The sequence below is a fragment of the Pezoporus flaviventris genome, unplaced genomic scaffold (genome assembly GCF_033815535.1).
Source record: "Pezoporus flaviventris isolate CSIRO_AGI_PZ_B2104156 unplaced genomic scaffold, CSIRO_AGI_Pfla_v1 ptg000013l, whole genome shotgun sequence".
In the NCBI taxonomy this organism is placed as follows: domain Eukaryota; kingdom Metazoa; phylum Chordata; class Aves; order Psittaciformes; family Psittacidae; genus Pezoporus; species Pezoporus flaviventris.
The window spans coordinates 39,190,360-39,202,275 of NW_026892561.1; the positions used below are offsets into that span (position 1 = coordinate 39,190,360).

General features: G+C 39.9%; 1 protein-coding gene across 6 annotated transcripts in view; it reads right to left on the reverse strand.

Annotated features, from left to right (window-relative positions):
- U2SURP (U2 snRNP associated SURP domain containing) overlaps positions 1-11,349 on the reverse strand; it is a 45,425-nt gene extending 34,076 nt beyond the window's left edge. For 2 of the 6 annotated variants that reach the window (XM_061452893.1, XM_061452891.1), the window contains exons 1-4: positions 11,164-11,344; positions 4,388-4,435; positions 1,482-1,580; positions 250-364 (exon numbers count right to left, since the gene is read on the reverse strand). In XM_061452893.1, coding sequence (XP_061308877.1) covers positions 250-364; positions 1,482-1,580; positions 4,388-4,435; positions 11,164-11,208 — 307 coding nt within the window. In that variant the 5' untranslated portion in view covers positions 11,209-11,344. Of the gene's footprint in view, positions 1-249; positions 365-1,481; positions 1,581-4,387; positions 4,436-11,163 lie in introns of all 6 variants that reach the window. The other 4 variants (XM_061452895.1, XM_061452894.1, XM_061452896.1 and 1 more) reach the window with 3 other exon arrangements.
- Positions 11,350-11,916: the final 567 nt, after the last annotated feature.

Below are 11,916 nucleotides of genomic sequence, written 5' to 3' on the forward strand. Positions count from 1 at the left end.
CACCTTTTAATATAAAGAAGAAAAATTAGGTTTTTAAAACAAAACATTTCTTCCTCTGAAGTTTTAAACACGCCATATGACTACCTACCTAGTGAGTCAAAGCATAAATCAGATTTTAGCTACTTTAGATCAAGTTTCCTTTGCTACTTCTAATGTAACACTGATTTTAAAACACAATTCAAAGCAAATCTTCATCTTTACTCAAAGACAAATGATCCCCCGCCCCCCCCCAAAAAACATTAGTTATACCTTTAGATGCATTAACGATTCCTCCTCTTACAAATGTTTTCACTTTATTACCATCACCTCCTTCAAAGGCAGCGAGGAATTCTTCATAAATTTCTGCAGCAGCCTTCTCATCCTCCTACATAACAAATGTTAATCTATTTACTATCACCACAGAATAATCTTCACTAGACAGCTATTCTTAAATTAGCTATGTGACATTCCTTTTTATTTTCTAGAGTTCATGCTACAAACTGTATCACATAAGTTTCAATTTTAGACAGAATTCAAATTTGAGAGGTATGCGGGGAAAACACAGCACACAATACATAAAGCAAATAAGGCCTGTATGCTCAAATGTGACTGTTCATTTACAAGAGTTTACATGGCAATTTAACATTCAAAAGATAACAAACAGAAAATATCAAAGACCAGCACTATGAGACTGAAGCTTTGTTGACCAAAGCATCAGGGAACAGCACATGTTCCATCTTGGCCATTACAATCAATCCATGTGACTGAAGGAAATTAACAACAATCACCTTTACATATTTCACAGAGAAGTTAATTCAATGACTTAATAAAGCCAAGTGTAACACTAAATTTAGTACTACCATGTTACTTTAGGCTCATATTTCAAACAACCCAGGAGGAGCTATCCCACTGAAACATAATAACAGTAATGTGTCTAAAGTTCAAAGCCCAACATTTTCAGAACTTCCACCTTACCAACTATAGGCTACAGATTTCCTAATATTCGGACACTCCTGAGTATCCTAAAATTCAGTATCAAATTTCAATGTTTTCATTCATTCCAAATAAAGTAATTACACAAAAATAGGTTTCACAGAATAACAAAGATGTGTATGGAAACAGTTTCAGAGATAACAGTAGTCTTTCTAATTACTCAAATCCAGTGATATGGAGCAACAAGGAACAGAAAATACCCTAAGGTGATGCTTGTCTTCATTTTGAGCAATACAACAACCAATGAATTGCTGTAATTCAGTAGTTCAGGTAGCCAGAACTTTGATTCTCCCACAGAAGGGAAGAGAAGCAAGCCTCTCTCTCTGTGTATATATATTAACACCATGGATGCCAAGAACAAATCTAACATGTAAAATATAATTCACTTTTGTTCTTAGAGAGCTACAATTATCAAAAGAAAGAAATCTGGTGGTAAAGCTGAATGCAATCTAAAAGCAACCTTATTTCAGCTCTGCATACAAAATAAAATTTCCACTGTACACCATTACCTTCTTTTTTAATTCTTCTTGCTCCTTCTTGCTCAGAGTCCGTTTGGCAGTGCTCATTTTGCCAATACTGAATGCTTTAAGTTTGCTTTCCATTAGAGGCTGCAAAAGAAATAAGAAAACATTTAGCTTTTCACAAAATAAATGAAATGTTACTCTTCATGTGGTCTAGACCAAAAACTTTCCACCTGAAGTGACTTAACCCAAACAAAACAAAGGCTTCCTGTAGTTCTCTCTGAACTTGCCATTATCTAATACAACCAAAAAAACTTAAATCTAGGGTTTTTAAAAACAAATCATCCTCCATTTAATGAGAAAGACTGTAATACAGTCTTCAAACACAGCTGAAGTATGATGGGTACTTGCTGTAAGAGCCTGGAGATCTAATCACTGCACAATACAGAGTTTCTATAGCTTTGGAAACACAGACTTTGCACTACAGTTCCTTTTTGATCATCGCAATTTCCAAGAAAAGAAAGAAAAAGAAAAGTTCCAGAAGCTTTTCCTGACTATTTTGGCCAGAAGAATGTTTGCACAAGGCTGAACAGGTATAACTGAAGAACAAAAGGGATGCTAAATTTCAGCTGTACTTCAAGGTTAAATGCAATTTTTTGTCTTGAAGAAGAAAATGCCTTCTTGAGGTTTTAAACTACTAAAGAAAAGACCTCGTATTTAGCTCTTACATTCTTTCTAACTTAATCTCCATTCCTTCCTTCCTTCTTGACACTTTGATGAAGGAAGGACTCCATGTAACAGTCATGTCTGGAGAGTATGAAATTAGAATTCTTAGGATTATATTTAGGTATTTAACAGACAGTAAAGCATTAAGAGAGTACAGACAACAGGATGAAGGCCACGTTCCAAAGACAGAGGCAATGGGAGGGAAACAAAAGATAAGAAACTTCTCTGGGAACTCCTAACTTAATACAGTAATTCATAAAGAATCAGCACAAGAACATGAAATAAGCCCCAGGAGAACAAAACATAAGCAATTAACCTTTATTTTCAAAAATTCTGTAATACTCTTACACTGCACAGTGATGCTTAAAACCACCACTTCTGCTATGACCACTCTTTAAAAAACAATCAGCTGAATCTAATAAAACATCAAGACAAATAAGGTGAATGACTTACCTATCATATTATTTAAAAATTGCCAACAGCACAGGAGAGTTTTCGTTAGGAATAACCTTCTATGTAAAAAGTCTTATTTCCAGTATCAGCTTCTGTTCATAATCCTTTTTTCATACCACAAACACCTACTAGATCTGTACCAAGCATATAACCAAAATACCTCAAATTTCTTCGACAAATGTTCCCTACTTCATCATTAAAAGGAAAACTATCAGTTACAAATTAATGCAAGGTTGTCTGGAGAGTTACCTGGTTTATGACAATGTTTGTCAACAAGAGATGCTGTGACAGGTTTATCATGAGCTTCAAATGCATCTGTGTTTTTGAAGTTAAGATCAGTTTTCCTGTTCCCTGAATGACAGCTTGTATTTCAGTATAACTATATATAACCTTGTAAAAACATAGGCATATTGCTATGGCACAGCACTGGAGACTAAAGGCTTATCCTGTCATCAAGAAATAATCTCTCACAGTGATTTTACAGTATACCTGCAGATCAGCCATGAGTGTATGTTCTAGTGACATAAGGGAAGAAGCTGCAAGATAATGAGAGCTCTGGCACTAAGATCTCCTCAGTTTAGACAGGGTCTCAAGAAAAAAAAACAAACAAAACACACAACACCTTCAAAGTGGCTGGAGTAATATGAAGTTAATAGGATGAAACTAATTTATGTCTGCTAGTTACATTCCAGTAGGCAACTAGATTATTATTAACCACATGCAGTTTCACAGAATTCCAAACAATACTGCTATACAAAACATGAAAGCCTTCCTCCTTCAAAAAATGGAAAATAATACAGTGAAAAGGGTAAAGCAAAAGATGGAAACAAAGAGAAAACTTCTGACTGAGTAATCAAATCACTGTAGGAAAGCAAAATCCCATCAAATGTAACACTGCATTGACTTTAAGAAGGCACAAAGTACTTAAGTCCCAGTTCCATCAACAATGCAAAAGAGATTTAAGAGTAATTTTCCAAATTGTAGCAAGTAAAGCAAAATCAATAAAAGGACCTTTCTTTACGAAAAGTTTCTGCTATCACAACTTCAATAATGTTATCTTACAAGCAATTTAACAGCTGGTAATTGACTTTTTCATCTAGAAAATCAAATTGAAATCTTGAAGAAAATCCAAACCACAGAATGAATTGTCTGGTATTAGCACCCTGTTTGGCACTTGCTGCCTGTTTTCATTTTAGCTCAGAAATAGGTAGGCCTTCAAACAACATACCAACCATATGACCAAATAAGGTTCCTGCAGGGTGGCAGGAGACTAGGTAATAATTCCTAACTTTCGCTTGAAGTATATGCTATTAGAAAGAAAAAGAAATTATGAAGGTAGGGCTACACTATCTCATTTTTGAGAAGCCAACCGTATACAAGAAGACACTTTAATATACAATGACCCTTACAATTAATCTCCTAGTATTTTGAACTATTCCTCTGTACGAGAGAAGTGTGTACAGCACCCTCACAGCTTCTTCCTATTCAAGTATCTATTATGAATATGTAATATCATGAAGCAGAGGTTTGTATGCTAGTGGCTGGTTGAAAGCTTCAAGGAATGCTTTTAAAAATCAAAATCAATGCTTGACTTACAAACACCTACAGACTAGATAACCAATGCACCAGAGTCTGCCTACAGCAAGTGGTTTTCTGTGGAAAACAGGCCTTATTCTGAATTTGAGGGTTTGGTAATTTTTTTTTTTTTGTTTAGAGTTTGTGCTGGGGGTTTTTGGATTGTTAAGTTTTTGTCTTTTTCATTATTTTGAACTTACATGTGAATCAGCAGATCCAGTGGTGTGTACTGCATCTGGCGCCCTGACCTGAAGAGAGAATGAAGAGTGAGACAAGGAAAAAGAAACAGACAAACGACCTCTGTTTTATTAATTCAGTTCTTTGAATGTGATTTTCATTTCAACTTCAACATCCACATACACAAGAACAAAGACACATGTATTTTAATGTAATGTATTTTAATGACATATCTGAACAGGGTCGCAGCATAAACAACATCATACAAGGCAAGTAAGGGATTGAAGATAGACTGTTCTTGCTACAATTCAAAACATGTAAATTTCCACAGCTGGATTTTATAAATACGCAACCAACACTACTGCAAGCTCAAAAGACACAACAAATGTTTGTTACACCGAATCTGCAAGAGTTATCATTAAAAGCTGCTAAAGTTTACATGAAGTGCTTGATTATATTTCCCTTACTAAAAAATAATTTCCAAAACTGCTCTTAGTATGCTGTGCACAGATGGAAACCGGCCACCTCAAGAGCACTAATTTAAGTCTCATTTGTACATATGTACTAATTAACATTATTAAACTGTAACTAAATATTAACATGTAAACCAGTGTACATACAAAATCTGCATATGATTTTTCTTTAATCCATTTTTTAAATGAGTTAAAGTGATGGAGAACACTCCAACAAACAGGACTGAACACATTTTTTAATTCTGTAATACCTACATTCCAGAAAACCTCACTGACATAACATCAACTATTATGACATAACTCTGATGCACAAGTCATACCTACACTGAAATCAAAGTAAAAATAAAACAGTTCTATTAGCCGAAATCTGTTCATTAGTTACAGAACCTTAACACTTCTCCTTATTACCAGCAACTTATACTTTCCACCAGAAACAGTAATACAAGAGTGCTCATCTCCAGTCTTCCAAAAGAGACAAGCACCAAAAGCTACTCTAGACAGCAATTTACTAGACTTGGTTTTCATTTTGCATCATGCTTTTTCATCAACTAAGAGGCATTTATCTTTGCACAAGTTTATTCCTATCTTTAACTGTCACATCAATTTAGAAAAAAAAATGGCAGACAGCACTTCAACAACCAAAACTATGAGCACAAAGGTAAAGAGACACACAAAGATACAACCCTTAATAGGGAGAAGTAAAAGGCTCATAGGAATTTGTTTGGTTTTTTTGTTTTGGTTTTTTTTTTTGAGAAAGAGAAAGGGGCAGTGGGGAAGCACACCAAAAAAACCTAACTGCGTCTTACTGTCAGACCTGCCAAATCCACCTACCTGCAACACTACACATTAATCACAAGGCACATATTTGCACAAAACTTAGTAAATTTAGTTCACATATACCAGTAGTAGTTCATTAAAATGTACATGAGAGCAAATATCAAAAGCATCTTCTGCTAACAGCGCTTCCTGCAAACTTCTCTGTATTTGGCGCGGAATTTTTTTGTGATTCACAACTGCCTATAGCACTCTAATCAGTAATATGTTATACACAGTTCTACGCACTCCAAAAATGTAGCTTAAGGAAACCTGTCTTCCCTCCGAGAGCTTATCATTGTACAGCACAACATCACAGATGAAAAAAAGACACTGCGCTAAAGAATTTCAGGGCTTGAAAATAGCATTCTTCCCACTGCCAGCTGCCACCCTGTGGCAAACAACGCATCAGTTACAATTCCATCCTTAAAAAAAAAAAAAAAACCAAAAAGCATTTTCAGACCTGTAGTTAAAAAGATAAATCTCAAAGGTGGGATGATACAGTGCCATCTGCCTTAGTGTACTGGCAGATTCGAGACCCAGCACTGCTTGGGGGAAGGAGGTTGTTTGGCAACAGCAGAATGAACTTACCATTTCTCAGTTCTCCACATCTGTTTCATTTACAGAAGTTTTGAAAAGCAACACCTTTGAACAGGGACTGGTGCTGAAACTGCTTACAGGAAGAACAACTAACAAGGCACCACACGGTAACAAACTGTACCAACGCTCGGTACAATGACACAACACAATATCCTGAAGTAAGAACATAAAAAAAGTAACAGACACTAAATCTGTTTCTCCAGCAACAGAGGAGATGATACTACTTGGAAAGGCTTTCAATGCACATAGAGATTCTGTGGGCTACCTGCAAAAAAGCAGACCAGTGATCAAAAAAGTCTGGAAGCCACTGAGCTAGAAGTACAGCAGTGCTCCACAACCCACCAACACACTCCAACATCAGCCAAGCAACAGAAATTCTACTAAGGTGTGCTCTGAAAACATCAAAAAGGAGTTCTAGCTTTTAGACCAACTTTATTCCACAAAACTAGCAGCTTTGCAGAGCCACATTATCTTCCTTCTTATGTAGGTCTTCTTTTCCCATCTATACATTTAGTTCATACCGTTGGTACTGCTTCTGACCATACAAGCAGCTTTACCCATGAAGAACAAGATGAAATAATTCTTGACAAAATTATGGATTGCCATCTGCCAGCTTCTAACAAGCAATTACTAAAAAAAAACAACAACCTAGCCTACACAGCACTGCACATTGCACCCCTTGACAAAGGGGTAATTTTGTTTCCTTAGGAGTTATACCACCTGAGTTGACTCAGCAAACTCAGCATCCTTCTAGCATTCACAGAGGGGAGCATTTCAGTTGCCCACTTGTTTTGAAACCCAGACCAACATTATTTATTCCTCTTGTCATCATGTTAAGTAGCTCAACTAAACTAACTGTTAAAAGAAACATACCCAAAGCTCTGTCCTGCACCTGATGATGTCCAAGATGTGAGGGTAGCTCCTTCATGTTCCAAACATTAACAGAAAAAATGCAATGAGTCCATCTTTCAGTCATTGCCAGCATAAACAATCACAAACATTCTCTTATTCCTAGTTCATTGGCTCTACTACTCTATATGAAACCTTCTCCTCCGCCCCAAACCATACTATTTTCCAGCTGGATCACTTTCACTACACAGGTCTCTCAAAGAATCATGCCAGCATAACTTAAGTAGCACTGCAAGCTGCCGAAATGGCATTCCAGTAAAATACAGCCCTGTCAAACCACAGCTTTGGACTTCAGGTCACTCAAAGCTCCATTACTGAGTATAGCCAAGTTCACTCAACCTTCAAAAGAAAGGTTTTCAAAAGGAAACAAATACACACACACACACACACACACACACACACCCCCCCAAAAAAAAAATCTTCAAAGGACCATACAAACGAGACTTGTGATTAATTTCTATTAGTAAGCCAAAGCAAAGAGCCCTCCCTCAGATTCTGGTGTTTAAATTTTTTTTCCAGCTTCATGGCAGCTTCCAAAGAAAACAGAGAAGAGGTGACTGCTCTCCCAAATTTTCCTTCCTGCCAGCAGTGCAAGTGCCCACAAATCCAGCTCTTCCTAGTTTCTCCAAATTTAATGATCACTCAGTAAAACTGGCATGATTATGTTATTTCACAAATATTTAAGCTGTATTCAGTAATTAAACTTGGTTTGTTTGGGGTTTTGTTTGTTTGTTTGTGGATTTTTATTTTGTTTTTACTAACACTGGTGTCATTTCAGTAAAACAGTAAAGAGCAACAAAAGCACAAAAGCTGCCAACAAAACCCAGGAGACAATCCATGGCCTTCCAAATGCTGAATGTTATTTTTACAACTGTAATGGCTACAATTTAAAACATAAATAAAAGCCCTGCCCTTGCAAAAACTAATAGCTTCAGGTAGTGTTTATGAGAAACGAGTGTGAGACACTCTTGCCCTGTTTCAACACCTTCCATTGATTCTGCCCTCATATTGAGCATACTGAAGTAGATTACTTTTCCCAACCTAACTGATCACCTATAAAAGAGAGAGTTGGCAAGTCCAGCTAAACCAGCTTCCAATCCATACCAAACTCTTCCAGTCATGACAAATCAGCTAAAGAGGATAATCTCTGGGTGGGGAAACGCAGCTAAGGTAACGACGACTGGCTTGTGTCTGCACTAATACCAAGGAAAACCAAATGGAATCACCACTTAAATTAAGATGTTAAAAGGCAGCAAAGGCAGGGAGGTTTCCAGCTCAACTTGTCTTTTTCATTCTTCTTTTCTCTATCAAACTATCCAGAAAACAAAAGCTTGCAAATACCTGAAAATTATTTCATATCTAATCCATTTATTCTTTACATTTACTGAAACAGCTGAACAACAATATGGAGAAAGTTAAAGATAAGTTTCACCATCCTGCAGAATGCTGCATCTAACCGGAATTCACCACACGTACAGATTTTACATTGCTGGTCTACATACACTTCAACTTGTCAGAAAAAGCTGTCCATTCATAAGCAAGCGATCACTGTTCTTCAGTATTTAATTAACACATAACTTACTTAAAGGCCCAAGAAATGCTTTTATAATTAAGGAATATTGCTAAAACATATTTTTAGAATGAAAAAGGGAAACCTACAGTTTGGTACAAGTGGATAATCTCTTCTGCCTCATCATACCCAATGTGTACAACATATTACATGTAAGAGCAGTGGACATGCAATGTAACTATATTCGACAAGCAATAAAATCACTGTTCTCAGAAGATAAATAATTGGAAGAGTCATTCAGCAGCTAATATTTCACTGTGTCAAGACAGTAATTGAACATAATCAGTATCTGCCATCTCAGAATCATACCCTACACTCATATCCTGTGCAGTCTTGGGCAAACTCTATTTTCGCTTCCTTAATTTTGTCCTTGTTTCCTACTTAGATTTCTGGAAAATTCAAGCACATATCTTGCTACACCAATCTCAAAGGGACAAAGGAACAGATGATGCTTTTGCAACACATTTCACATTGGAAATTCTCAAACTTATTTAGAAGCTGACAATATCCTAAAAAGCAGCTACCACCACAACAAAAGAGGCAATGGGTGCTCCTGGACCTGCACCATCTCCAATGAAGGACTTCAAATTGTAAATCAAACAGCTAATGCCCCAAGAGCTAAGCATGTCTGATTTTATTTCATTTCTCAACAGAAACATTTTCACGGATCCAGATATATGCAGTCTATATTTTCTCTGGCACATGAAATACTACTGACAATACAAAACAAGCAGAATTTATAATGTTAAGCATGGGAAAAAGACTACTGGAAACACAGCACATATGTCTAGAGTAACAGGAGACTGAGGAGCAAGGGGACACAGGACTTCCTCAAGTGGCCTCGACAGATTATCACACATTAACTAATTTCACATTCTTTAGTAGCCCCACTGACTTGAATGCAATAGATGACTTGGTATGAAGAGTTAAGTGTCTGCACATACCTCTGAGTATGAGAACTGAGATCCAGGACAGAAAGCAATTCTTATAAATTAATTATTATATATTAAAAAAGAATTATCAGTACAGAAATAGTAAACAACAACACAGAAAAGTCTATGATGTAAAGAAAGGGATCACATCTGGGTTGGTTTTGTCATGTTATCGGTTACAGGAATCAATAATTAAATCACAATTCTATGTCTAAGTATATATGAAATCCCAAAATGTCTTATTCCCTGGAAGCCATTCTCTATAACTTAAGACCTACTTCACTACTAAAGTTTTCTATCCAGCTCTTCCTTACAGTTCCAAGCCAAAGGCAAGATCCAAATATGATTCCTACCAATATCTGAAATAGTTCAAAAAAGGGAAACAAAAATAAACCTCTCCTACTGTAATAACACCGAGTAAATATGCGAAGGCTCTTGGTAACTACATTTCTGCTAGTTTCCTAGCAGCCAAAAAAAGAAAAAATAAACCCTGTTTTAGCTGAATATGAAAATAGGTAAAAAATATTAACCTGTATATCACTGGAAATTCCTGAGCCAAAACGTGGCTTCTCCCTTGGCGATTTACACACTCACACCAAAAAAAAAAAAAAACACACTACAAAAAAAAAAAAAAAAAAACAAAACTGGAAGGCTTCTATGGTTCTGGCCTGTATCTGCAACAGAGCTCAGTGAAAAGTGCTCAATCTACTGCCACTGCGTCCCCCAAAACTGCTCTCCTAGCAAAAGCGGTGTTGAGGGGCACAGGCTGCTCCCAGCCGCTGTCAGCCAGGCACTGGCTTCGGCCCGCAGCCCTGCACAAGTCTGCCGTAACTCCTGCGCTACCTGGACTTCTGGTCTACGAATCCAACCAACAATAATTACAGGAAGTACGAGCCGGTACAGGGAAAAGAGCGGGGAATGCCACGGTGGCTTTGGGAAATACGTAACTGGATCGCAAATCAAAAGACGACCCTCGATCAAAAATCTGCGCTTTCCTTTACACTCGGAAGTTGGAAACTAACGCCCCCCGGGCTCCAGGCAGCAGGGTATAAGGACACCAGGTAGAAGGGGACGAAACATGTACCGGCTCACGGCTCGGGCATTAGGGAACCGTCGGCACCCGACGCCGGGCGCGCCGGTTGGAGTAGGACGGCTCACGCCTGCCGTTACAGCGCGCAGCGCGCACCCGCCCCGCCCCCACGGCCCTCTGCCGGGGCATGGGGACGCGAGCAGGCCGCTGCGGCCGACCCAGCAGACAGACGTGCCAAGGGCGGTCTCGGGAAACGGGGATACCCGGTGAGAGGCCCGGGCCCGCCGGCCCCGCCGCGCCGCCCCCTTCCCGAGGCCCGCAGTCACCCCGGGCAAAGAGCGGGGACAGAGCAGGCCGCGCCACCCGCACCTCACCGCCCTGCCACTCCCGGACCCCACCGCCGCGACAGCAGGCGGCACCTGTACCCCCACTGTTGGAACAGGCCCGCGGGCGGCCCCGAGAACGGCCTCACCTTCCCACTGGCTTTCTGCGAGCTACTGGGCGCCTTGTCCGCCATCTTGCCTCTCCCTTCGCTCAGCCCTGGCAGTGAGGAAACGATCGTCGATCCCACCGAGCCCGTGAGCGGAGGGCGGGAAGCCGACGGCCGAGACACCGATGAAGCGGCCTCCGCCCGCTGGGGCGGGGCCTGGCCGTGTGCCCTCTCCTGTGCGGCTCGCCGCGGGAGCGTGCGTTTCCGTGCATGTCCTTGTGTTCTCACGGCGCGAGAGGAGAGCCGCGGTGAAGTCGCCGATCTGCCCGAATGTGCACAGCGGCCGCCGGCGTAATGGTCGTAGGCACTCATAGACCGCCGGCTTGGGGCCGAGCGCTCTGCTCTGAGGAGGCACCAGCTACCGGCTCTTCTCTGTGTGAAGGACCCAGGGTTCCGCGAGAGAAACCCTCACGCGTGGGTCGTAATGCAGACACAGGGCACTGCCCGCATGTGCTGCACCCCGCGACGGGCACAGGGTCACACCGATGTTGTGCACAGCTCTCCTCGCCCCCGGTCCATGTCCACAGGCACCGAGCAGGCGCGCGGCAATACAGCTTGGAGGCAAGACTCGCCCCTGAACATCTAGTGAAGTGACACAGAAGGAATAGTGGTCTGAACATCATCAAAACGTGACATCAAATGAAGAAAAGCCCAGGCATAAAAACCTGGTCATCTGCTTGGAACTAGATGATCTTCAAGGTCCCTTTCAACCCAAATCAGAGTATGATTTTATGA